General features: G+C 46.2%; 1 protein-coding gene across 1 annotated transcript; it reads left to right on the top strand.

Annotated features, from left to right (window-relative positions):
• Positions 1-1,101: 1,101 nt before the first annotated feature.
• ATP2C2 (ATPase secretory pathway Ca2+ transporting 2) lies at positions 1,102-27,178 on the top strand. Its single transcript, XM_063334732.1, has 27 exons — positions 1,102-1,234; positions 6,201-6,311; positions 7,595-7,711; positions 9,495-9,584; positions 9,667-9,702; positions 9,795-9,856; positions 10,925-11,033; positions 11,113-11,262; positions 11,356-11,424; positions 12,276-12,351; positions 12,601-12,667; positions 13,896-14,020; positions 15,851-15,948; positions 16,632-16,733; positions 17,533-17,622; positions 19,046-19,147; positions 19,728-19,884; positions 21,234-21,404; positions 22,030-22,127; positions 22,214-22,264; positions 22,776-22,942; positions 23,597-23,665; positions 23,748-23,864; positions 24,577-24,724; positions 25,319-25,414; positions 25,746-25,887; positions 27,043-27,178. The coding sequence occupies exons 1-27, from the start codon at positions 1,136-1,138 to the stop codon at positions 27,147-27,149; spliced, it is 2,826 nt and encodes a 941-aa protein (XP_063190802.1). The 5' UTR covers positions 1,102-1,135; the 3' UTR covers positions 27,150-27,178.
• The last annotated feature ends 152 nt before the right edge of the window (positions 27,179-27,330 follow it).

The raw sequence follows: 27,330 nt of genomic DNA on the forward strand, positions 1-27,330 counted from the left end.
TCGTCAGCTTTTGCTAGGAGACGCAGACAGGCAACACTGAAATACTCCGTGGGAAAACACCAGATTGATGGAAGTTGACCAGGTTTTGGGTACCATGGGCTGTCACACAGGGAAGAGTCTGGGATCTTGGCCCCATCATGGTCCAGGTATCACCACCTCCACTGCCCCAAAGGTAGGAAGGTGGCGTCTGGATGTCCCAGGAGAAAACTGTTCTCCTGCAGAAAATTGCACATATGTTTTTCTGTGGCTGGGAATGACATTTATTCCCTCAATGCGTTTTTTACTGTCAAAGGAGGATCTTAATCTCGTAGACTACACCTTAGAGGCAATTTAAGCCTAAGTGAATCCTGTAGTCATGATGCCTGGGGGAGGATGTCGGTGTCCTGCTGCAAAGCAGAGCACAATGCTGCCTGACAGGCGGCTATAAATCTTCAGAAAGGATGTAACTGGTTAACTTTAGCCATATGTTGAGATCCACCGTGAAAGCGCTTCCCTCTACTGAAGGAAAGACTGTGTATTTTTAATAAATGAGCATCACAAATTCACACATCACTCATTTATGCCCTCTCCCTGATGTGAATACTTCTAAGTACCGGCGTTGTGCTGACTGGAGCATTTCTCAAGGAGGATTTCTCCAGCTGGGAAGTTTACAAACAGGCTGGGCAGAGTATGTAACCTGTCTTGCCTCTGCACGCAGCGGCCTCGGCAAAACAACCTCCCTATCTGCCTGCCCGAGATGTGGCACCCGCTGACGCTCCTCCCGCAGCAATTTTTCAGAGGGCGGAGGAAAACATAGAGCTGCAAGACCTCAACCTGCTCTTCAGGTGCCCGGCCGTGCACGCACGTTGGGCCACCTCACCCCTCTATCAGCCACGGCCTTAAACACAGACAGGCTTCCCCTGGCAGGGATTTGTGGGCGAAGCACCCTGCGCGGCTGCTGGAAGGGCGCGCAGCCTTCCTCCCTGCGGCACCTGCGGCCGAAGGCGTGACTTGGCGGCAGGTAATCGCTGCCTCTCCCTGCCTGTAACCATAGCCCCGCGCTTGCAGGGGAATTCGAGCCAGCGCTGCCGGCAGCGGGGTGGCCTCATCCCAGCGGCCCCATCCCGGTGGCGCTTCCCACCACTGCACAGTGAAGATGGTAGAAGGAGGTTTCGCCAAACTCTTCCAGAAAAGGTCATTTTTCCGCTTCGCGCAGAAATATCAGCCCCTTGGAAGCGGCGAGCCGGAAGAGGAGGTGAGGATTGCCTATGCCTCTTGCCTGGACCTGCTGAAATAGTTTGTAATTGGGGTTAACTTTGTCTAATTTGTCTGCTTTGTCCCACCGGTAACTCGATATCGCTGCCGTTGTGCTCTCCTCTCTCTGTGCCGAGTCATTCCCTGTACAACAGGGGACGACATTAATGATGTTTACCAGGCAGCAGGGTGAGATGAGGATACTGGTTTCTATGCGATACTCCCAGGACGTATACATATATCTCAGGCCAAAGTCCTGGCCAGGAACGTTGTTCTCTGCACTGAGGTTCAAAATGAACAAAACTCGTAGCAGAGCGATGGCCGTGTGGTCCATGGGCGCCGTGTGAGGCTTGGAGCACTTGCGCAAAACGCGAATGCTGTCTCAGCAGACGGGTGAATGAAGATCAAGGCAAACTGTCCCCAGGGGTAGCCCCTGCCGCTGGTGCCAGTCGCTGACGGACGGGCTGTGACCCCTTGGGCCATCCTCTGTGCCACTGCTGCTGCCATCACGGGTAACGAATGGCCGAGAAGAGCTTTAGCTCAGACCTGCAGACTCCACTTGGAAATAATGCTTTCTTTTCTTGAAAAATGCTGGTGTATGAGCACTGATTTCCCCCTCCCTGCTTTCACTGCCTCTCCTCGGTGCAGAGGGACCACAGAGTGGCCAGGGGTGGTTTAGGTGACACATTTGCTCTTCTCCTTGTTTTTTCACCGCAAAACTTTCAGGTCTGGGATTATCTTATTATGATATTTGCTCAACACAGGGATTTCCATTGCTCAAGCCCCGTTTTTTTCTCCTGCATGACAGATTGGTTGGAGTACGGGTATTTACCAACCCTGTCCTACATTCAGGCCTAAATTACTATTCTAGCCTGGGTTGAGGCTTTTTTTTCCATTTCAGGTTTCACACCAACAAACGTTTATCTCCTGGAGATTTTCACAGGCTCCATATCCTCCTGGATATGCTGAGCATGCTTATCAGAATAGTTTTATTATCATGCAGGTACCTATTTTTAGTTCAGCTTTCCTTCCAGGTGAAAAAAGGGAGACCGTGGGATTGCCTGTGCACAGCAGTGACCCAGATTTCACTTACAGACACGTGCGTTTTTAATGCCTTTGAGCAGTAAAGCCCAATATCTTGCATCTGAAAAGCTTCCAGGAGGCAAGGGGTTAACTCTCTCCAGCTCCCATAGGTTTTTGGGCTGAGAGTTGCAGCACCTTCCTCCCAGGAGACCTTGTATACGAAGTTGCCTTAAACTCTTGAGTTTGGGGCTTTTTTTTGGACTGAGTGGGACTGGTTTGAGTGGGCGAGGAGGCTCCTCAGCCGGGGTCACTGGCAGCTGTGGAGTGGCAGTGACGGGGTTTTCCCGCAATGCCATCTTTCAGCTTAAGGGGCTTTGCTTCGGATTAGAGGGAGCTGGAAGACGTTTTGTTTTGTTTTGTTTTTTCTTTAATTAAAAAAAAAAAAAAAGAAGCCACGTTTGAGCAAAAGCAAGAGAGCAGTGGGGGTGAGGGGAGTGGGATGTGCAGCTGGGGGCAATAAGCCCGTGATTTGGGCACTGCCCACCCAGCCTGAGTCACCCTTCACACACCTCTTCTTAGAGCAACTTCAAATCCAGGTAATATTTTTAAAAGCAGCTTTTCTGGAAAAACCTTGGCCTTTTGAACAATCCAAGGGTCTGTTTGGGTGCTTGTATCCGCAAGCGGGGAGACCTGAGGCTTCGTTTCACGTGAAAAGGCTGCACTTCTGAGACAGATGCGTGCTGGGGGAGTGAGAAACTGCGCGAGAGGAGCTGAAATCCCAGCGGTGGGTGGGAGGGGGCTGGGGGCTCGGGTGAGGCAGCCCCTTGCTCGCAGGGCTGTGCTTTGCTCTGGGTTGGTTTCTGCGTGCTGCCTGCACCCCCGAAACGCAGCTCCTCTGCCTGCCGTGCGCGCCAAAAAAAGCAATTCAAAGGGCTTTTGAAGGTATGGTTTGATTTATTTATTTTAGTAAGGACGAAGAATATATAAGAGGGTTTCTGCTTAATGTTTTAAAGGGCTTCTCTTGTTAGACTAAATAACCCATCCCATGTTTGACCAGATTACAATACGCTAGCTGCTCCAAAGTAATCTAAGACAAGTGGGGGGAAAAATATGCAAAACCTCGGTAAAGACCGAGGAGGAGGCGAAATCCTGAGAACCGATCTTTCGGGCTGTTTGCCAGCATACACAGAAAGGGCTGTGTACTCTGCAGAAAGCCCCACGCTTTCTTCCTTCCCGCGCGGGCCGCTCGGCGTGACAATTGATGGATTGTTTCAGGGCGAGGGATGCGGAGGCAGCGGCGCAGGTACCGGCAGCGCCAGACGCGCCACGAGGTGCAGCGGGGCAGGCTGCCGCATGGCTCCCAGCCACCACCACCTGCTCTTTACGGCCTCCAGTATCCCCTGATCTTGCAAAGCAATAGATAAACTATTAATTTTCTTTTTCACTTCTTCCTGCCCTGCTCTGTGGAGTTGCGCACTCTTGTGTTTGAGTTATGCCTAAAGGATAAAGGTTAAAAACGTAAACGGGTAAATTGATAGCCAACATCCATTTTACAATGTAAATAGAAAAGAAAGTAATGCACCAAGAGAGGTTAGTTTCTGAAGGGGTTTGCTCAGGACGCTGCCTGATGCCTAGCAGATGTGGTTTTCCATGTGGGATGAAGGGGCTCCGCACCGGCAGCGCTGTGCAGAGGAGGGGGGGGAGATGGGGCTCCACGGATGCATTTCCAACTTGTGCATGGCTGGAGCTGTTCAGCTGGTAGGAAAAGCTGTGCCACGCTGGGGCAGGGGAAATCACTTGCAGGTGTAAGCTAATCAATGCAAATTAACTCATCCCAAGAAAACTGTTCCTTTCACAACAGCCCCTGGCTGTAGGAGCACAGAGCTGACAGTGTTTCTGTTGATCCCCAGCCAGCGCTGGCTGCGTACGGCTCGGGCACATCCATATACTTCTGTCATTCATTTCCTCCACGCCTTTTCAAAGGTAAATACTAACGATTGAGCTGGAGCCTGGCTTCCTCCCCTGCCTCTGGAGGCACGTTACCCTCGTGCCTGCGTCCCTTCTGGCACCTCCAGCTCCTTTATTTAACATTTAACCTCTTTCAAGGCAAGGCTGTACCTTGATACCTACAACTGTCACCAGCGATAGAAACCACGTTAATCAAATCCATGCAGTAATGAGTGCGAGGTATGTTTCTATACATGACAGCCCTGTATTTTCTTCCAGGCAAGTCCTTCCATCTTCTCAGGTGCATGGCTGGCTTTTGGCCTTGCAGCACCTGGATGTCAACAAAGTTACGTGGAACTGATGAATTTGCACAAAGAGAAATAAATTGTTGGTTTGAAACATGGAAGGACATTTTTTGTCACTTCCAGGGATGTCTGTTAAGGAAATGTTGAAATGAGGATGGTGCCCAGTGCCAGGGCGCCTCAAAACAGTGGAGAAATACTGCACCTTCTTTGGGCAAAACGTGGTCACCAGCGTGAGGGACACACAGAAGCAGGAAAATCCTTGGAAATCTTGGGCAAATTGCTGAGGTTTTGGAAAGGCAGGTTGTTCTTGGGGCAAAATGTCTTCTAAATGAGCACTGCATAGACCAAGGGATCCCAGGAAACTCTTCCGCGCTTCCACCAGGAGCAGGTCAGTGCTGGTATCTTGTGCGTTGGCAGCTGTACTGTGGGTCAGTAAATAGCGATAAAAAGGGGGCTGCAACATATGGAAGTGGCAAAAGCCTTTTTAAGGAGCAGGGCTTAGAGATGCTCCTATCTCATCTGCGACGAGCTCCCCAGAAGTCACAAGGCAGAAACCAATTCTGCGTAGCAGCACGAGAGAACAACCAAAGGGATTTTCTGCATTTATCTCAGGCTTTAGATTGCAAAACACTGAATGTTCCTAGAAACCTCCTGAATATTCATAGAAGGGCTAATTCTACAAATACCACTCCAGGCACCTCTGAAGTCCTCCCAGCCCTTACTCAGGTGCTGCTGTGAGCTGGACCTCAACGTTTCCCCCAGCAAACACCCCAGGGTGCTGGTAGCGGGGAGACGGTGCCAAATTCCTCCCGCCCTGCCGAGTGAGAGCTGGCTGCAGGGTGAGCTCTGCCGGGGGCTGAGCTCGGCATCCTCCTCTTAACGAACACGTGCTCCTGTACTTTATGAATGAAGGTCCATGGGAATGGATTCTCCTGTCCCTCGGGAAGGGTGAGGTTTCTCCCTCTCCGTACTTACCCTGCAATAGTGGTCACACTGCCACCATGGTGTGCCTGGCTGAGATTTCAGGGGATGCTGCTGCTCTGGAAGGAGAGTTTTGGAAAAGGAGTCAGGGGATCCTGAAAGGGAAGAGAGATCAGGGTGCTGAGCCCCTGGGTGCTGGGAGCTGGGGCAGCCTCGATGGGGCAGGAAGGCTTTGTCCCACTCGAAGGTGTTTGCGGAGCCAGCGGCGGAGGAAAACAGCCGTGGAGATGGAAGAGACTTGCTTTCTCCTGCTGGCTCAGAGATTTGTCCGTCTCGTGTTTGCTGTTCATTTATTATGTCTTTAACAAGGGAAAATAGTTTTTTTTTTCTTGTGCTCAGCATTGAACATGCAGTGGACTGTGAGACACTGGCATGGAAAAATCCTCGGCTCAGGCAGGATACCTGCAACCAGCAGAGCCCAGCACGCTTTTCTGACCATGGCAGAGGCATGAGTTTGTCCTTTTGGTAATCCAGCTCCTAATAGCCTTTCTTTCTCTACAAGAATGTGCAGCTGGCTTTGAGGCTTTAATAAGGATTAATTAGGGAATATTATAAAGTGCTGTGATTTAGGAAGTGTTTTAGCTAACTGTGAAGTCGCATGGCTGGCAAGGTGAGGGAAGGGAATGGGATTAAGGGAAGAAGCAAAGAGATGCTGAAATGCTTTTATGAACTGTGCTCTTGCCTAACGATTGCTTTATCTCGTTTACTCAGACCCATGAGGAGCGGGAGCTGACAATAATTGAGCAGGAGAAGGAGGTGACCGTTCTGCCCCCGAAAGATGCGTGTAAATGCCATAAAGAAGACTTGGCAAGAGCTTTAAATGTAAGGGTTTGTGCAGGTCTTTGTGAACATAGCAGAGCAGTCTCTGTCATCTCACTCTGGGAAGAGACTGAGGTCTTTGGTGTCACGCGCAGACTCCTGGAGTGCTGGATGCCTCTGCCTTTACGTGGGACGGATCCTCACGTTGGCTGTGTCCGAGGCTCAGCGTTGGGCATTTGCGCTTCGCTTTGCCCTGGGGAAGGATGTCACTGAAGTGAGCGGCTCTGTGAGCTGCAGGTGAAAGAGTTCAATTGTCCAGCCTGGAAAACGGAGCGCTCACCATGCCCTGCCGAGGCTGGCGGAGAAGTCCCGGGCGCAGGCTGCAGAGCTCAGCAGCTCCAGTTATCAGCAGCTCCTTGGAAAACGGTGTGCAAATGCGTGCAGCCCCTTCCCCCTGCTTTTCCTCGCCATTTCAGAGACAAAACTCACCCCGTTTATTGTCCTAGATGACTTCTTAAAGGCTTGCTTGCAGCCTGAGTTGTTAGACATAAATTCACCTCACCATCCCCGCCCCGAGCAAGCAGCAAAGCTGGAGCCATTGCCCAGTTCAGCTCCAGTGCTGAGACCCGTTTGCCCACGCGGGGCGAGCAGAGCAGCCCCGGCAGGGATGCCGCGGTGGCAGGACCAGCCCTGGCTCCGCTCCAGCTTCCCCTCATCCCAGGTAGCCAGAGGGATGGAGGGACACTGGGACTCAGGAAGGAAACTCCGGTTACTTGGTCTGCACTGGATTTTGTCCTTGGGAAAAGAAATTCTGATGTTGTGGCTCACGCTGAACCCCATGTATGAAAAACAGATGGAAATTTAGAAAGGCTGAGTCCCCGTGACCAGGGAAAGCTACAATGCTTAGCAGTATTTTGGTGTCTGACCTCACTAGTCTTTTTAAATCCAGGCAAAATAGATATTATTTCTTCTCCGTTTGTTCTCTTTGGATTTTGTCAGGGTATTTTTATTTTTATTTTTTCCTTAAATGTACAGCGAAGCCAGAAAACAACTCTTTCCTTTACTATTTCAGATTTCTAATTTGTCATCTATAATATGGTTTCTCACTTGTGGAAGTATTTTTTAATTAACTTATAATTATTCTATGGGTTTCTGTGATGGTTGATGGCAAAGTTTTATAATTTAACAAAAATAAATGCCTAAACAGACAAACGGTGGATAGATTTATTAACATCTTGCCCAGTCTACTTACAGTTTATTAACGTAACTTAAGTTTTCTGTATCTATTCTACATTATGTAATGTATTTTGGTTTCTTTTTTTTTTTTTTTTTTAATTTCCCTCTAGGTTGATTTACAAACTGGACTCTCCGAGTTTTCTGTGCTCCAGCGCAGGTTAAAACATGGCTGGAATGAATTTTCAGTAGAGAGTACAGAGCCGATATGGAAGAAATATCTAGACCAGGTAAGGATTTTCTGCACAGATTCTCATTTCCTGGCAAAACCCCCCGGCTGGGTTGGCCTGAGCGTGTCTCTACATTGAAATATTCAAGGTTTCTACTGCCACGGATTCAGCCTTGGAACAGGCTGTGCCCGGATACAGAGACTGTCTGTTCCCCCGGGAAAGCCATTGTGAGATTCAGATGTGGGGTCATTTAATGTGAAGATAACATCTTAAAATAAAAAGAAACCTTTTTATCTCCACGCAACCCTCAAATCAAAAGCCACAGATCAGTGACCTGATTTCTGGAGTGTATTTATTCCCCTTAAGGTGAATGATAAAATCATGAAAGGTTTGAGGGAAAGCAGTAGTAGCTGAAAGCCACCACGGTGAAGGAAAGCCCTAAACCTGCATCAAAAGCAAAGGCCATTGAGGGGCTGAGATGAATGTCAGTGTCTCTTAGTGATACGTCGGTAAGAGATACATTCACGCATGGTGCCATGCACCATGAAGATCCACAATTTCAAACCAGCTGCCTCCAAAAAGCCAGGCAGAAGGTGGTATTCGCTCCCTTGTTTTTCCCCAGCTGAGTTATCCTCGAGCCTTGCTTTTATTAACTGGTTCTCCTCAGTATTTAATGCATCCTCCACCTCTCTTTTAGAGCTTGTAACGAACAAGAAGGGTCTTTTTTTTGTTGTTGTTTATTTTCAGCCAGCAGTTTGACTGATCTTCTCCTTGCTTAGCTGGATCATGAAAATTATAGTTGCTTTGAAAGACTTTATTTCATGGGTTATCCCTTTTTTCCTATGTGATCAATATTTTTTGTAATCATCCCTAAATCTCTTCCAGGATTCTTTTATTCTTAATATAAAGTGAGATGGTGCTTTTTTCCCTGCTCTTCCTTAACAAGTTGTTTCTCCTACGGGGATGCCAAATGAACTCTTTAGAGCATCTCTGATCCTTCCACACGCTGTTGGTCTCTCTGGAAGAGCTGCTTGCGGCCCCACGCCATTCACACCTCTGCGCTTGAGCATCGTCCCTCAGCAGACGCTTGAAGTGGCTTCTTCCACCCGCTGTTTTTGTAAAACATCCCCTTTGGCTCAGTCTTTCTGAAGAGAAATGGAGGGACTTTCACCTTTGGCTTCGGCAAGGAATAAATTTAGACTTCGGCTTTCGTGCCGTGTGTCGCCACAGATCTGTTACTCGAAACAGGCAGCTTTGTCTTTGCCTGATTTAATTCCCTTACATCAATTCCCACAGTAGCTAAACAGAGCTGTAACTTTCTCAGGTAGGAGAAAAGTCCTTAAAATCTGTATTTAAAAGGGAAAAAAGGAGGATCTGACTCCCACAGCACTGGGTCCAGCACAGAGTTTAGCAGATTAACTAAGGGGAGGGGGGAGAAAGAGGATTTCTGGTTTCAAATTCTAAAAAGACAATAAAGTTTTTGTTTGTACCTATCATGCCTCCAAGAAGGTTTCGGAGTCAGTCCTGCGCTGTGTGACTGCAAAGGCGAACCTTCCCTGTGCACACAGGGGAAAAGAGAGGGAACTCGTGTCTTTTGGTGTGAGCCTTGTCCTGCTGGTCCCTGACCGTGTCCATCTCCTGTACCGGGGGCAGGATCCCACGTCAGCCTGACCACAGGTGCTGCACCCACTCTGTCCGGCCAGAGCGATGCTGCTCTCACGAGCAAGGAGGGTCCCTGCAGCCAAACCGCTTGTCTGATCCTTTCTGGTGACGTCTGGGGCCAGCTTAGCGTCAGCAACTCTGTATTTAATTTTACATTGCAATTTGTTGGGTTTTTTTTCAGTTTAAAAATCCCCTCATTCTCTTGTTGCTGGCTTCCGCTTTGGTAAGCGTCATCACGAAAGAATACGAAGATGCCGCGAGCATCGCCATGGTAGGTGGTACCTCTCCTGCAACCCAACCCTTCGCTCCCTGAAGCTGCTGTGCCCGCGTCTGTAATGCCTCTTTGTTCGCAGGCGGTGCTCATCGTGGTCACTGTGGCCTTCATCCAGGTACGTCAGCCAGGGCTCAGCTCCGCGGCCAGGGCTGGCATGAGCGAGCCCACTCGTGTAACTTGGCTTTCTTCTCCTTTCTCATTTAAAAGGAGTATCGCTCGGAAAAATCTCTGGAAGAACTTAACAAGCTGGTGCCCCCCGAGTGCAACTGGTGAGACATGCCTGGTTGGGTGGGTTTTAGCAGGGTTTGGGTTATGAGGGCAGAGTTTTTAAAGTAAGCACCTGGTGGAAGTGAAAAAATGCTTAGAGACAGGAGGGTCCCAGGAATGTCCTGGTCCGCACCCTGCATAAGGGTCCCTGCAGCCTCTTGCGTGTGGCTGACACCCCATGCAGCAAGAACCTCACCTGCGGGGGTGGTTTTTTTGCCTTTAGGGTAGTTTTGCTCCTGGTTGATTGGCACAAAATGAGCGGAGGTGTAGGCAGGCTGGGTTTCCTCGCCCACGCCTGCCCGTCGCTGTACGTACGTGCCGGGCACGGGCACACCGGGTGTTTCGGTGCAGATCAGCCACATGTGAGCATGGTCACCAGGGCCCGTGGAGCAGTTGTAGGGTGTGTCAGACGCTGCTTCCCTGACTGCTTTGATGTTCAGTATCAGCGATTTAGATTACAGGAAAAGCTTTTCCTATTTATGTCCTTGCAAATCAGTTTTGTCCCAGCCAACGTAAATAAGCCACGAGGCTCAGAGAAACCTCGCGCTGCAAAAGCAGCACGGGGTTTTCTTCTGGTCCAAAGTTCACCCAGGTTTGAACCTTACAAACGCTACTGTTCATTCTTTTTTTTATTTATGATATGGCACCATAAGCATCTAGCCACTTGAAAGGCTGCACTGTTAATACAATAGTGAAACGCCAGCAGTAATTCTAGCTTTAAAAAGCTTCTTTTTAGGCTAAAAAAACTGCCTTTCATTATTTAAAGCACGAGCCACAGGAAAGCACCCCATCTTGTCACTCCGATCTACTGTATAAGTACCGTTTAAGTCGCTTATTGCTGAAATGCAGGTCTTCTGTAACCTGCCCATCTGTTTATGAATTAAAACTGAGCCCAAACTGAACATAATCATCTCTCCTCATCGTCATGAAGATTGAATGTTCTTATTTATATTGGAAGCTCGGTGGGGCAGGGCTCTTGCTTTCTTGCCAGGCTCATTCCCAACCCTGCAGAAGGAATAAAAACCTCACAGCCTGGTTTCCTTTCTTCTTTCTCCATTTGTCTAACGTAGCCTAAGGGAAGGAAAACTGCAGCATCTTCTAGCGCGAGAGCTTGTGCCTGGAGATATCATCTATCTGTCTGTTGGTGACAGGGTTCCTGCAGACCTCAGGCTGATCGAGGTAAACAAAGCTATACGTACGAGAGCCTGTTTTGGAAATTTCTCGGCTTAACAGTGGAGAAAAGTGCCTTTTTAATTAGGTTACAGATCTGCTGGTGGATGAATCCAGTTTTACTGGAGAAGCTGAGCCTTGCAACAAGACTGACAGTGTCTTACTGGCAGCAGGAGACATAACCACGCTGAGCAATGTTGTTTTCATGGGCACCCTGGTGCGATACGGGAAGGGAAAAGTAAGTCCTGTCAGCCTCAATCGTTTCCTCAAGATTAGTTATGGAATCTCTAGCTTTTTTTCATCTCCTGCTCTCTTTTTCCCTTCTTTTCAGGGCGTAGTTATTGGGACAGGGGAAAACTCACAGTTTGGAGAGGTGTTCAAAATGATGCAAGCTGAAGAGGTAAATAAGTCTCTGTGTCTCTCTGGAAATGGTGGATGTTCAGGATGAAAGCTTGTGAGGAGAAGCAGTTCCCAGAGTTAATGCACTGTGTTCATTTTTGCTTCTGCCGCAAAACACGTGTGTGCCTGAGGGACAGCAAAGTGCTGTATCCAAAAAAGATGGTTATAAGCAAGATTTAGGCTTCTAAATCCAGACTTATGATGCTCAGCTTGTGTCTAACTTGGTAGTCGCCCAATCAGTATGGTTTCTTTTCCCCCTCGTGCTCCCCACACTTTCCACTACATATATAAAATTTTACTTCTATACGTTCCAAAATTTCATGGGCCAGAGCTCCGAGCTAACACAGAAGAAGGTCTAGAAACTCTTGATCCACTAATGCATGAAATCACAGCGGAAGAGAAGCAGACACTTCTGGGTACGTGTGTGCAAAGCCCCTGGCACAGCGATGGGGGTCCGGACTTTTTATCCCTGTCCCAGAGACTTTGCACACACATTATCCAGTTCCAGACTCGATTGCTAAGGTCCTTTTCCAAATTAGCCGTTAGTCTGTCTCTACCTCGGCTAGTAGCTGTGGCTAGGTCTACCTAGCTGTAATTGAACATAATTCTTTTTCTCCCACTTTTTGCCTGTTTTGAGTGCATCAAGGCAGAGTATCTCTCCCTACGGGATGGTCTGTGCCCAGCAGACCCCCCTGGGGGTTTGGGGTGGGTGAGCACCGGGGTTTATCAGGCAGACGTAGGGACCACAGTAACGATAACCAGGACTGCGTGGGCCAGTCGTTCTGGGCCGCGTGTCATCTTCTTATCTGGCGTAACAAGCAAAGAAAACCAGCTATTCTCTAACGTTTCCAGACTCCAAAAACACCGCTCCAGAAAAGCATGGACAGACTGGGGAAGCAACTCACTCTTTTCTCCTTTGGCATAATCGGTGAGTCGGACGCAATGCTGGTACTTGCATGGTCAGCTGTGGAAGCCCTCTGTGCTCCAGGGCCACTTTCTTCAAAAGTACTTGTTGATGTGGCTTAGCTGGACTCTGGGGATTCAAGCAGAGACACCTCGGAAGGAGAGATATGGGGGGAGCCTGTTTGCATACTCAGTTCCCCAACCACAGCTAAAGCAGATTAGAGATCTATGAATTTCTTGAAGTTTTTTTAATCGGATGGTTTTCCCCCACCAGGTTTGATAATGCTTATTGGCTGGTTACAAGGGAAGCATCTCCTCAGCATGTTCACGATTGGAGTTAGGTGAGGACTGGAGAGCACCTTTCTCTATGATTTCTAATGAAACGTGTGCCAGGGAATTCCCTGTTCAAAACAATGGACACTTCACAAAAGACAACTTGAGTAAGACCCTTCATAAATACATATCGATCTTGCACTGGTGAAATTAATGTGAGCTTTACAACAGAGTTTAGTAGGGGAAAAAAAAGTTTGAGGGTTTATTTAATTCTGGAAATCAGTATTTTGAAAAATCTTCACTGGCTTTTCCACCTTATCCTGCTGTGAATGTCCTTTCCTGTCTGCACGACGAATTTAGTGGGAGTGTAGCAACAGCAAATAGTAATCTTTGCTGTTCCTACTGGCTTTACGTCTAAAGACAGGAATGCGCATTTCATGTGGCATAAAAAGCATGCCCAACCTCTTAATCAAACATAATAAACCATGTGTTTTTAGTAGTATCCATAAAACCTGTTGTCATGGCTCTACAATCAACCCTTGCAAAAAAAAAAAAAAAAAAAAAAAAAAGAAATAAAGAAGTTTTCTATGTAAATCAAAACAAACCCAAAGACGAGGAGACAGTGGAGAAGCCAGACTGGCTCGGTGCCCACCTTCCTGTCTCCTGGAGGGATGTGATGGTAAAGAAAAGTGGTTAAGCCTGAGTTTTGGAGAGCAGCCTGTGGTGTTCAGAGTTACCCAAGGAATAATTAAGGGACAGATACAGACTGTGTCGGGATTTTCCTAGCATGTCAGGTGTTGCAGGTTTCGATGCTGCTCTGAATCAGTGTGTGTAACATGGGGACATCTGGGGAGCTGATTCTGTCCCGCTGTAGCTTGTATTCACACCTAAGAGAGGAGATGAGGGGCTGCAAATGCCCAGGAGCTGGTAGCCAATGTGTCAGCCGTGATGCCAAGGAATATTCAACTTCCATCCTCAGAAAATTAAATACACGAAATGAAATCCAACCACTAAATATTGACTTGGTCAGACATTAATGCTCTTTGGCAATGTAAGGAAGAAAAGTAATTGCTCTGTCAAAATCATCCAGAAAAAGGTTGAAGGGTTGGATAAATATCCTGCTTTGGTATTTATGGTGTGCCAGGAGTCTCAGTGGTTAGTACTGCACGCTCCGATTCAGATATGGCATGTATAAGCAGGAAAACTCCTCCCATGGAAAAGTCCCTTTGACGTGTTTTGGTCGGTACTTGTAGTTTGACCCCTGTGTTGAAGCTGTTGTGTCTCTGCTGTCCCCAGCCTGGCGGTGGCTGCCATCCCAGAGGGCCTTCCCATCGTGGTCACCGTAACGCTGGTGCTGGGCGTTCTCCGGATGGCCAAGAAAAGGGTGATTGTGAAGAAGCTGCCCATAGTAGAAACCTTAGGTAAGGCTGCAAAGGGGCCACACAGCTTGGTCATCTGCCTGCCAGGCTTCAAAATCTGAACTGAAGAGCAACGGGGTGGCCAAGGGAGCCTTGGTCTGATTGAAAAAAATAAATTTGAAACATGCTTGCTGGGCTAGAGCAACCCACTCAGACTTAAACAAATTTTCTACCCCATGTTTCTCACCTTTTTCCCTTATTTGAGTGATATTAACGTGCTGGGAACAGTACAACCCAACCCGTGGCACTGGCCCGTGGGGAGCAGAGCCCCTCTGCAGACGTGCATGTCCTGCTCGGGTTGAAAGGCTTGGTTTCTCCTTTCTCCCCATTCTGTGGGACCATCCTGTCCACTTCTTCAGCATCTGGCTAAAAAACCTCACAACCCCTTAAGTTGAGCCTGGTGGCATAAACAAAACCATTTGTCCATCTGCAGCCTGTGTGGCCATCTCCCAAATACCCAGAGTGTCATGGAAAACAGGGACAGAGAGGACCTTGAGAAGGCCAGCCCATCCTCACACCTGCAGGGCAGAATGAACTGCAACGGAATTTTTCTTCCACCTCCCCCCATCCCCGGGTCGCTCTGTTCCAGGCTTTGCTTCTCTGACATCAGTCAGGATGGCAGTTATATGAAGGAGAAGACATGCTGCACAGCCGGCTCCTTCAGCTAAAATCTGTCTTCCTTGGAAATGCTGCTATTGTTTGAACGCCCCTTGTTTGTTCTGCAGTTAAGGAATCTTATCACCCTTATTTAACTGTATCTGCCCTGACCCAGGACATCTGAAACGGCCTTATCTCATGAAGAATTTCGTTCTGGTAGGGCTGCGCTCAAATAGGCGTAACTGCCAGATGCCCAGGAACTCTGAGCACGGCAAAAACTGTACTCTCCTGCACGTTAATTGCGCCACGTCTGTTACGCTTCTGAAAAGGAGAAAAATAATTCTTCTTCTCTATATGATTCTTCAACAGCTAAAAATGGAATATCGGAGGTGATAGCTTTGCTCTGTGCTAATCCTTCAAAACCACAATTGATTTAATCGCAGCCCAATCTGCTTTATTCTCTGCAGGCTCTTACATGGGGGTCATCGTGTTCGCGGGGTCTGTGCCCAAACTGTGTGGTCATCTCCAGAGCCAGGGAAGATATTCAGACTTAGAAGGGAGCTGGAGTCTAAGTGTTTGTTGCATTAAAGTCATTTTTCCCTTTCTTGGGAGTGGAAACTGGATTGAATGTGGTGACTCTGCTAATCGACTCCTTTGCTGTATTGTGGTGTAAACGCGCTCTGGAAGAAATGTGCTTTACTGAAGCAGTATTGTCACAAAGCAGAGCATGAGTGGGGCAGGTCCTGCTCTTAGATGTGGATTTTCAAATCCCTTGGTGAAGCAGGGAAGGGCTGTTATTCCTGATTTAGAGAAGCAAGGGTTAAATGGCCAACCTGAGGAAGCATGTGGCACAGCAGGAATTCCATACATCTTTTCAGTATATAACAGCCGTTCTGCTCTGTGATATTGCAGCTCAGAAACATTGATTAACTCCCTGGAGATCTGTGCCTGCTCTGACCGCCCACCATATGATGCTCAAGATGATGTGGCCCTCTTCCGATGTCTTCTACCACATCTTGCATCCAAATTATGTGCGCAATATCCCGATGAGCGCTCGGATCCTTTCCTTACGACACCCTGTTAGGAAACTCATCCATTTCTTGGTGTTTTCTCCCTTTTCTCACTGGTGCAGTTTGAGTAGCATTAGGGAAACAAGTTCTCCCTCTTCTGGTGCCCTGAATCTCATTGTTCAGTTGCATTATTTATTAGTTCTGATTAAAAACTTTCCTGCATCAGGTTGCTGCAATGTCATCTGCTCGGATAAGACAGGCACTCTGACGGCCAACGAGATGACGGTGACTCGGCTGGTGACCTCGGATGGGTTCCAGGCAGAGGTACGGACAAGGCGGTAATACGGACTTCCTGGTGCAAGCTCAGCTTTTAGTTCAAATGAAGGATGCTGAGTCAGTCCTCAAACAGGCGGCTTCCTGCACATCACCGGTTCCATTAAAGAGATGGCACTTTTGCCGTGCTGGAGGCAGGCGGAGGTGGGGCTGAGTGCACAAAAGCTGCTCAGATACCATAAACACTTGTTCATTGGCATAATCTCCTGTTCTCTGCAGTTATTGTAAATATTGAAACCTGCCACCGACCCTTGTCGGTCCATCTTCTGTAGGACTATTTATTATACCAGTGACTTGATCTTTCTGCGTGGTTCACCCTGTGTGCGAAGGGGGTGAAAACGCAGGCATGCACAATGTAAGGCAGCGGAACCGCAGGGCAGCCATCCGTAGGGTAAAACCAGTGAACCCACTGCTACCGAAGGGCTGGATCTGTTGACTGAGCTGCAAGAGACTTCTGAACTCACGGCAAACAAGTTCTGCATAAGACAAGATGGTTCTTTTTGTTCCTGTATAGCTACTGTAATACTATACTTTCATTATCAGCAGCCTTTCCTATAAGCATTGCTTTGAGCTAGAAAGAAAAATCAGAAATGTTGATACCCCAAGGTGTACAGATGTAGTAAAGTCCTACTTGGCTCTGGGAAATTTGCTTTTTCTGTCTCTCCCTTCCTCAGGTCAGTGGCGTGGGCTACAATGGAGAAGGAAACGTTTATCTTCTGCCATCAAAGGAAATTCTTAAAGAATTTTCCAACATCTCGGTTGGGAAACTAGTGGAGGTAAGTATAAATTATGAACCAGTTTGTCCTATTTACATTCAGTTTCCATCTGCACGGATCACTTTGGGCAATGAGTGTGGAAAAAAAAAAAGCTGCTTTCATACTTCTAAAATGAATTGTCTTGCTAGAGTATTTTCATTATAAGGCTCCGAGTAATTGTAATAAAATACCTGAAGCTTGTGGGTGGGTAGCAATCGTAAGACATATAGCGAGAGACCAGAGTAATCAGCGTAAAGTGTCAATGACATTTTGGAAAAAATATAATTCTGGCAGAGAAAAGACCAATTAATGTTACCGCATTCAGGTCTTTAATGTGGACAGATTCTAGACTTTATCTAGCTACACAGTCAGTTTATAAATGTACTGTGATGGTCTCTGGGTTTCGCGTTAGCATTAAATGAAATCTTGCACATTCGACTGTGGGCTAAAGCAGTGTGCAATGATCCGAGTTGGAATCTCAAATGGTGGTTAGGTCTTGTTTTACCCATACTGCACATGAGAAGCAATAGTAGGGGAGACTAAGTCTTCATTTTCATAATTTATCAAGCTGGTTAGATATAGATCATGTTTTGCTTGATGTTAGTTTATCCAAAATGTAGCGTTTTACCAAAATGTTGGTGTATCCCATAGGTTAAGTGGGTTTAGAAAGCACAAGAATTGATCCCAAGAGATGCCGCTATGGGGAACAGCACATCGTTGGGGATGTGGCTGTTTTCCTTCTCCAATCTCTCATTATTTCATTTAAAGAGATTAAAAAAGCTATGAAAAAATAAACCAAGACATATGTCCCTTTCTCTAGGCTGGCTGCGTAGTCAATAATGCCATTATCAGGAAAAACAGCGTGATGGGACAGCCCACAGAAGGAGCTCTCGTTGCCCTTGCAATGAAGGTAAGATTGTTAAGATCTAAAATTTTCCAGAAATCTAAAAAAAAAAAAAAAAAAAAGAGCTGGAATTGTTAGGTCTGACAGCAGTGATCAGACTTCTTTCAAGTCCCCAGACTGGTTTTAGTCTTTCCTTGTCTCTTCTCCCCAAGGTCAGAGATGTACACCTCTCCCATGTAAACCTCTCGTCGTGGACAAACACCTTCCCTGAGCCTCTGTGCTAACAGCAATAATTGTTTGCTTGCTTAACCTCTGCAGTTACGCTGCTTAATGGATTTCTGTCGGGCTCAGACCAGACTGCCTTTTGTACATTTTCTGCACATGCCGATTAAGAGCTCAGGAGGAAGACAGAGAGAGTGAAAAAGGAGGAAGACCAGGCCATGTGAGAAAGCATGGCAGGGGAGTCATCGTCGGTTTGGGTCATCTGATGGCTTTTTACTTTTTTTTTTCTAGTCAGGCTTATGTAAAACAAGAGTTTTTGATGACCGGTGCTGTCATGCTCATAGGCGGAGGGCTGTAAAGCGCCTCAAGGTATCACCTCGTCAGCATTGCGCAGCCTGTGATCCACAGACTTCAGGTGGACTGTAAAGCACGGGAGGTGCCTGATGAAATGATGCACCTACAAACAGCTGTTCTTACCTCCTGTTTGTAAAGCTTGTGACTCTGACAGTGAAAACATGGCTTTTTTTGTAAAACAAAGACATTTTATTTCCCTAAATGCTAAATTAGACTCTACCTTCTGCTCTGCCATTCAGCAGCCAAGCAATAGCAGAACATGAGAGGGGGGTCCTCTCTTCTATTTTTTTTTTTTTTTTTTTTAAATTTTTTAGTTTGGTGGGAGCTTGGGGAGAGAAAGACTGGAAGCTCCTTCTGATCACTACCACTTCGCCTAGAGCACCGTGCGCGCCGCGAAAGCAGGCGTGTATTGATTTGACCCATCGTACGTCATAGCTGAAGGGTCTTCTTGTGGTGAATTGCTTTGTGAGTTTAACTCATCAGGAGATAATTTGAAACCACATCCACAATTGGCCATTCGGTTATTTGCGATTTTCCTTTTTTCTTCCAAGGAGCGGGGGGCTGGGAAATAACCGAAGTGGGGAAGCCTGAGCTCGGGCTGGAAGAAACCTGCTCTGCCCGTGGCTTTGCTGCGGGTGTAGGGAAAGGACTTGACCCAAAGGCCCACCAAGACAAAAAAGTCAACAGGAAGCAAGCCTCAAACTCCAGTTTAATTTATCCCATATCAGGCACCAAAAGGAAAAGATGGGTTTGAATAATGAGCTTTACTCTCACCATGCTTTGTCTTGAGCTCTGTGGTACGCAACCGCCTGGAAGTACACGGTCAACAGTCAACGCTTGTAATATGGAAAGTATATACAAGCTTTGGCATTGTTTGGCATTACACTGCTCTTGTTGTTTTGCCTTACTTTAGATGGAACTAGCTGACATAAAAGATATTTATGTAAGAAAGAAGGAAATTCCGTTTAGCTCTGAACAGAAGTGGATGGCTGTGAAATGCACGCTGAAAAGTCAGGTAAAGCAAACAGTGGTGTTGGCTGGTTTCATGTTGCTAATTGTGCACCTCAACAATGGGCTTGAAATGGTATCTCTTTAGCAAATAATGTTTTCAGAAGTTAACTATGTCAGGAGAAAAACCGAACAAACCTCAAAATTCCCAACTTGGGTGTAATTTTAGCTCGTAAAGCTGTGTTTGAACAGGAGAAGATAATACTTTTCATATAGTGGTTTGAGCAGGAAAACAAAGGCTTTTCAGATGTAACTGACAGGGGAAGAAAGATACGATGGTTGGAAGAAAATGTTGGTCATTTTTCCCTGACTGGGTTAAGCGGTTTGGTCTGACTGATGTTGTGCTGCGGTTTAAAAACTCACCAACCTTTTCACTACCATTCTGAGCAGGAAAAATGTCGAGCGCAAAAATATCATATCTTATAAATAATACGCACACCTGGGCATTTTACAAAACTAGTAAAAGAACAAACAAAAGTTCATTTCTTAGCTAAGATGAAAAGCCTTATGCACTATCAGTATTTTTAAATGTCCTCTTTTCATTTTTATTTTTTTTTGATAAAGTATATTATCTCCTTACTTTAAAGGATCAGGAAGATATTTACTTTATGAAAGGAGCATTTGAAGAAGTGATTCGATGTTGCACTCTCTATAACAGCGGCGGCATCTCGTTATCACTTACACCCCAGCAGAAAGCCTTCTACCAGCAGGAAGAAAAAAGAATGGGCTCCTCGGGCCTACGGGGTGAGTCATTACTGTCCGTGTCCCGTAAGCTCACAGGTTGTCATGCCCTAATACTTTCCTGCTCTGTTTTGGTCGAGGCGGACAGAGGCTCAGTCCTCGGCATCACTTGTGTGGTCTCTTCGTGAGACTTGTCAGAGTTCGCCGAAAGCCCTGCCTTAGGTCTGCTGGCTGCTTGCTTCCCACTAATCTTTTTTTTTTTTTTTTTTTTCTTTCTGGGTTTAAATTAGCGAGATTGAAAGGAGCTAGAAATAAGCATTGGAAACGGTGGATGGTTTTCCTCCACGGAGTGTTGGGTTACACTCTGAATGTTGCATTGAAAAGCCTCGCACTGAACCCAATCTAAGCGCTGCTCTGCCAAGAGCAACAAACAGCAACTGCGAAAGGGGTTCAAAACACGGATTTGGGCACTGGGATTTCTATTTGAAGTTTGGCTCCATTCTTTATTAGCACCGAATCTAACGATCTCCTTTTGATCCTGGCTGCACATCAGCGCGCGGCCCGCAGGAGTTTTTATGCACGTGTCATTTCCTTCGTCACCAGAAACATCCTTTCAGAAACGTCTTAGACTTTCACACAGTAACAATACGCGGTGCCTGTTCCCAGGTTGTAAGGAGGTGAGAACAAGTCTTGGCAGCCGGGTCTGGAAGATGGTACGGTTAATGTACATATTCTCCAGCCCCGTGTCTTGCGGTTAGTAACTCCTGTAGGGAACTTGCTTTCCAGTATCTGAATCATCGGCTGTTGTGAATGGCAAATTACTGCTCTGAAGAAAAGCGATTAGCTCGGGCAGCTGCTGCGAGCTTGTGGTTCAGTCATCAAAGCAACACTGACATGAACCCCTGGCAAAATATCCTTGAGTGATTTAAGAACGATTGAATGATATGATTATGGCGCCGAGAACAGAAACAAAATGTTCAGAGCCGTGATGTTTACACAATGGAAGTTTCACGGGTTTAACTGAATTTACATTTCACATTTTTAGATTTAAAAAAAAAAAAAAGTTTAAGTTTTTACAGGAGGGTTATTGTTTAACATAGTGTCTGGTCTGACATTGCACTGTCCCAATTTAATCCATCTGCATTTGGGGAAGACTTGGTAGATGGCTTTAAATTAGAAAGAAGTAAATCCTAAGAAAAACACGTAAAACAGAAATGCTCCGATTCGGATAACTGGTATTGTTTGAGGGGACCAAATTTTTGTGTCTGTACAAGATCTGAATATAGTCACTAAAGATCTGGTTTTAATGACTTTTTCTGCTGGAAAACCGGTAATTTACTACCTCCTCTTCATTTTAATGTATGGAAATACATTATTAATAATTTAGTCTTCTTTTTTTCCTTTGTTTCTAGTACTTGCTTTGGCTTCAGGTCCAGAACTTGGCAAACTAACATTTCTAGGTCTGGTTGGAATAATTGATCCCCCGAGGGCTGGAGTGAGAGAAGCTGTTCAAGTCCTTTTTGAGTCTGGTGTATCAGTAAAGATGATAACCGGAGATGCCCTGGAAACTGCCATGGCTATAGGTAGCAAACTTAACTTCTTTCTTGTGGGTCTATATTATGTCTGCCAGATCAGCCAAATGTTACATCACTTAATAATCAACTTCATCATTCTTTTTGTCAGTGCAATAGAGGTTTGAAATGCCACCGCGTTCTTGCTTTTCCATTGAAACAGATCATATTAAATGCAGTAATAGAACAGCTATGAACTGTGGGCCAAATCCCAGTGACTTAATTCCACTATTTTAACACCAGAAATGGCAAAATTTCAGTCTAAGATGCTTAAATGAGACAGATGGCATTGCTGGGATTACAGACTCCGCTAATGCTCGGAGTGTGAGTGTCTCTGCATTTCCCATTTTTGCGTTTTGCTATTAGAAATCCACAGAGCAAGCAGCAGAGAAGAGAGCGACGGATTTAGTATCAGCTCCAGCTCTGGGTATTATGTTGCTTCCATAACTCCAGTTGAGTAAGGACAGGGTGACCGGCCCAGCGCAGAGCCAGGGAGCTGCGTGCCCTGTCAGATGCCCCAGGTTCAGAAATATTTCCCAGTAAATTCCTTAATTGCTGCCTCTATTCTTTGAGTCAGGAAATAGCCGGCTTTTTCCAGAGCCGACGGGCAGATCTCATTTTGGGCTTTTCTTTGCAGGACAGAATATTGGTCTCTGCAATGGGAAGCTGAAAGCCATGTCTGGGGAAGAGCTGGACCAATTGGCAGAGGCAGAGCTATCATCCACTGTCAAAAATGTAATGGTTTTGATTACAAAACCAAGGCCTGGTTCCATTTCCAACAGCATCCATCTAGTACATGATTGTATTTTTTTGTTTTTCAGGTTTCCATTTTCTTCAGAACAAGTCCAAAGCACAAACTAAAAATCATAAAGGTACTAAGCCCTCTCAAATCCGTTATACGCCTCACAAAAACAAGGTGTAGGGGGTGCTCCTCAGTTCTCTAGACCACCTGGTCTTCCAAGGCAGGGTCAGCTCAAACTAAAGGACTGTAAACCCCAAGCATTTGCGCTATTTACACCAAAGACATTAGCATTTCTCTGGCAGACCTGGCCTGGGTAATTTGATAGCCACTAGTGAGATGCTACAGCAAGCATGATATTAAGAGAATGATTTCTGAGGACTCTACTCTTTAATTCCTGCTGGAATTGTGAGATTTTCTATACTCCTGGAAATCCAGTCTCTTAATTCTTGGTCTGAGTTTTGTCTGAGTCTGGCTTTTTTTTTTTATTCTGAGTTTTTTGTCTGGCTGCTGAGTCTACTTTACCCTCAAAGTTGTGTAGCACTTTTCTGCTCTTACAATATTACGTGCAAATCCTGTGACAGCCAACAGGACTCACTCATCTTCTCCTGGCTTCAGAGTCTCTCGTCTCTCCGCTCTCACAGGCTTTGCAGAGGGCTGGTGCCGTTGTGTCAATGACAGGAGACGGTGTTAACGATGCCGTGGCCCTTAAATCTGCCGATATCGGGATTGCAATGGGACAAGCTGGTACAGACGTCAGCAAAGAGGCTGCCAACATGATTCTTGTGGACGATGACTTCTCAACAGTAATGTAGGTTTAGCAATTTTCTTACTATCAGACACTTCCTTACTTCAGATACTTTCTGGCTACCCATTGCTCAAGTCTGTTGCGTGACTAGCCCTGGAAATAATGCAAGACGCAGGACGTGTAAGTCAACAGGCAGCATGTGGAGATACCTAGTGTGGGTCGGGCTCATTTTCAGTTGCATGCACGGCAATGACTTTTTTGCTTCAAGTGGTGGTGGCAAAGCCACCTTTCATCCGCAAGCCCTGGTTTCTCATTGCTGCAGCTAACCGGGGATTTGAAAGCGCCTACAAGTCTGGGTGGATCGTAACTTGTGCTCTCTGCCTCGCTCGGGAAGCTCAGAGGAAAGACATCGTTCGGAATGCTCTGCTGGTTCATAACAACAAACAGAGTAGGCAGAGTAGAGTGAGGATATAAATAGGCCACTTGCCTGCTTTATGAACCAAGGCCTGGCCGTGTAAACCAGGCTTTTCAGATCTGCTAGTCCCGATAAAGTCATTTTAACTGAGGAGCTGCATTGATGTCCTCCTCCTAAGCTGCAGTCTGAATTTCAACTGCAATAAGTGCTAGAGAAGACAACTCGTCTTTAAGTGTGACAGAGAGCTCAATGTACAATAGTGTGAGTACTAGTTATTTGATAAACTCTCCCCTCCCTTCCAGGAACGCAATAGAAGAGGGAAAGGGAATATTTTACAACATAAAAAATTTTGTCCGGTTCCAGTTGAGCACGTAAGTTCCTGTTTGCTTTGACTCCAGCGAGAGCCCCTTTTGGGTGAGGCCACACAGGATAACGTTCTTCTGTGCTTTGCAGGAGCATTTCAGCTTTGAGCCTAATTACTCTGTCAACAGTGCTCAACCTACCAAACCCACTCAATGCTATGCAGATCTTATGGATCAACATCATCATGGATGGGCCGCCAGCCCAGAGGTACAGAAGAATCAAACGCACAAATTATTCTTGAGTTTAATATGTCTGAATTTGGTTTAGGAACACAAACGGTTATGATTTCTTATCAACGCGCCAATCCTTCGGTGGTTAGATAAGACAAGTTGTACTTTTGTTCCCTCCTGGTCCCTCCAAAAGCATTTATTTCAGGTTTACTTGAGGTTTTACATATTCCTGTTCTGTGGTGGAAGCACTTAATTATTCCACTTTTTTACCATGCGTGGTCTGTGGTGATGAGTGTGTCACCTGCCAGTAGCCCTGCAGATCTGACTGGTAAGGGAATACTGGGTACATAAGGCGGGGCGGGGGGGAGGCGGGGCGGGTATATGTCCCAAAATCACAAGACTTAGGAACCCCATTCACCTGCTAATTACAACTACAGCTAACTACAATCCTACAACATGGATGAGATGTTGGCCACCATCTCACAGCTAGCTCTCCCTTTGGGGTGGGATAGCGGTATGATGCACGATGGTAGTCTAATATATCATTTTAGCAGCTCATTATGCAAAAAAGACCTCTGTCATAGGTGTATCAGACAAAATTGGGGCCTCATGTAACCCTGCCAGAATACTTTCCCTCTCATGCTGTATTCCCAAGAATTTCATCCTCCAGATCCATCCTGGTTTATCAGCAGTCGTTTCAGGACAAGCTGCATTAACTAACCATGTCCCTCTGCTTCTCTCTGTGGCAGCTTGGGAGTTGAACCTGTTGATAGGGATACCATCAAACAGCCGCCCCGACGTATCACGGACACTATACTCAGCAAATCATTGATCCTGAAAATCTTCATGTCAGCTGTAATTATCATCAGTGGAACCCTCTTTGTCTTCTGGAAGGAGGTGAGGAAGTCTGCAATCGTATCTTGTTTCCATCAGGGTGAGGAACAAAGTGAAGGGCAATTTCTGAAGTACAAGAGAAGGACTTTCATCCAGTGGGGAAGGAGCAGCGTGGGCAGAGGGTTAAGAAACCGGGGTCAGCTCCTAGCTCTGCTCCTGCCTTCCTCTGGTGCCTCTAATTTGGAGCTTCCTATCCAGAATGGGAAAAATATTACTTGATACGATATCAATGCTTGAAGGTACTTTTCACCTCTAGTTCTCCATGTAAGTAGAAAATACCAAGTACCTAAATATGATGGATTGTTGTTAGTAAACAGCGACTGTTACTATAACAGTTTAAGTAATTTAATTTAGAATATTCTTTACTCAAATTCCACATCAGTTTAAGAATTTAAAACATGGTGGATCAGATCATAAGCTCAACAATTAGCAGAGAGAAATTAATGCTATCTGTAATGCTTAGAACTAGATTTATTCCCTTGTTTTACTACACTTGGAATTCACTGGGGTCATTAAAGAGAATATTTAATTCATCTGTTGAATTGACATATTTTTGTAAGGCGTAATCAACCCCTGAATTTTTACGTGTGGTTTCAGAATCCAAAAAGCGGCATAACTCCTCGAACCACAACAATGACTTTTACCTGTTTTGTGTTTTTTGACCTCTTCAATGCCCTGACGTGCCGCTCTCAGGTGAGATCGCTCTGTCAGCAAAACGCTGGCATAAACATTAGCACACCAGTATTTTGCGGCGGAAGGGGGTGGGTTTTTTAAATGTTATTTAAAGCAGCATTTTTATCATCTTTATGAAGTTATCCATCATAGTTCAACTGCAACTACGTTTTCAACTACGTAGTTCTGCCGAAGTTAGCATGCGTGTAACTTCAAGAAGTAATGGAGTTTACACGCAAGGGAATAGTGGGACACTCAAGTACCAACAGGAGATTGGGGAATGTTACATTTATCTTTTTTTTTTTTTTTTTTTTTTTTTCCTTCCCCCCCCTCCCCCCCCCACCTTCTCTAGACGAAGCTGATATTTGAAATAGGCTTTTTCCGAAACCGCATGTTCTTATATTCTGTGCTTGGGTCATTTTTGGGACAGCTGGCTGTTATATACGTCCCTCCATTACAAAAGATCTTCCAGACAGAGAACTTAGGAGTGCTAGGTAAGTTGCAAAATAAATAATGGTTTTGTTTTGTTGTTTTGTTTTTTTTTTTTTTTTTTTTTATTTAAAGCTACTTTAAAAAACAGATGAGATTGTCAAATTGTTGCACGATAGCTCCCAACGGATTGCTGGTAGGGGAAATCAATCAACAGCCCCTGTACCTATACACGCACACACAGCTATGCACAAACAGCAGTAGTATTTAATGATGTTATTCCAGCCTAGGTTTTGAATTTTGATTTACTGCACATAAATGCATGTAAACGGAGACATGCCAAGATTTTTCCACGAGCTCTGTGTGGTGATATTCCTCCACGTAAATCTATCCAGGATCGTTACGCAGTGAGTCCATTTTGAAAAAGCAGAGTAAATGTTTCCTAGCTGACATGCAATGCGTATTTTACCATTCCAATCAGTCTAAGCAAACTCTGCCCTACTGCGCTGTATTGCATCTCCCCTAGGCGCGTTGTTAGAAGCAGGGTTCAGTGGTCCTAAATCATAGAATCATAGAATCACTTAGGTTGGAAAAGACCCTTGGGATCATCGAGTCCAACCATCATCTCTGCTCTGCAAAGTTCTCCCTTACACCATATCCCTTAACACCACATCTCAATGAGTCTTAAACACCTCCAGGGATGGTGACTCCACCACCTCCCTGGGCAGCCTACTCCAGTGTCTGACCACTCTTTCTGTGAAGAATTTTTTCCTATTGTCCAGCCTAAACCTACCCTGCTGCAGCTTGAACCCGTTCCCTCTTGTTCTATCGCTAATTACCTGTGAGAAGAGACCAGCACCAACCTCTACAATGGCCTTTCAAGTAGTTGTAGAGAGCGATGAGGTCTCCCCTCAGCCTCCTCTTCCTCAAACTGAACAGTCCCAGCTCCTTCAATCGCTCTTCATAAGATTTATTCTCCAGGCCCTAGCGTAGAGCTTACCACCCCCTGAGTGGACCATACCAACTGACGGTATGGGAATCCCTTGTCTATCGCAGTCATTTCTCTACTCTACAGCTAGCCAAAGCCTATGCAGGCCGTACCTCTGTGCAGTTACACCAGCACAAACATCTGCCGCGGGAAGGCCCTTGGCTGGGGATTCCAGCCCAGCACAGACCCCAGCAAGTCCACTGTGCTCATCTCCGCTGTTTCTTCTCCGCAGACCTGCTGTTTCTCACCGGACTGGCTTCCTCAGTTTTCATTGTGTCCGAGTTTGTCAAATTCTGCGAAAAACGCTGCTGCCAACCAAAGAACAAAGGGAGGTCGTGACTGATGCAAACTTCCTCTAAAGATACACTTGGAACGGAGCTGTGATGCTGGATAATCCAAATGCACCGCTTTCTGACGCCGCACATCCTTCCTGAAGATTCTGAAATGAATCCGTGCTGCCAGTCCTTCCTACGCCACAGTCTGCTCCTTCTACTCGCTCCACCCAACCTGTCTGAGCTGC

Source organism: Chroicocephalus ridibundus, chromosome 4, assembly GCF_963924245.1.
Source record: "Chroicocephalus ridibundus chromosome 4, bChrRid1.1, whole genome shotgun sequence".
Classification (NCBI taxonomy): domain Eukaryota; kingdom Metazoa; phylum Chordata; class Aves; order Charadriiformes; family Laridae; genus Chroicocephalus; species Chroicocephalus ridibundus.

Bases quoted from the DNA above. Each gene is read 5' to 3' on its own strand.
- ATP2C2 (XM_063334732.1), top strand. From the start codon at position 1,136: ATGGTAGAAGGAGGTTTCGCCAAACTCTTCCAGAAAAGGTCATTTTTC. The intron at 9,703-9,794 runs GTACGTCAGCCA...CTCATTTAAAAG, and splicing joins TCACTGTGGCCTTCATCCAG to GAGTATCGCTCGGAAAAATC. The intron at 22,128-22,213 runs GTAATGGTTTTG...TTTGTTTTTCAG, and splicing joins TATCATCCACTGTCAAAAAT to GTTTCCATTTTCTTCAGAAC.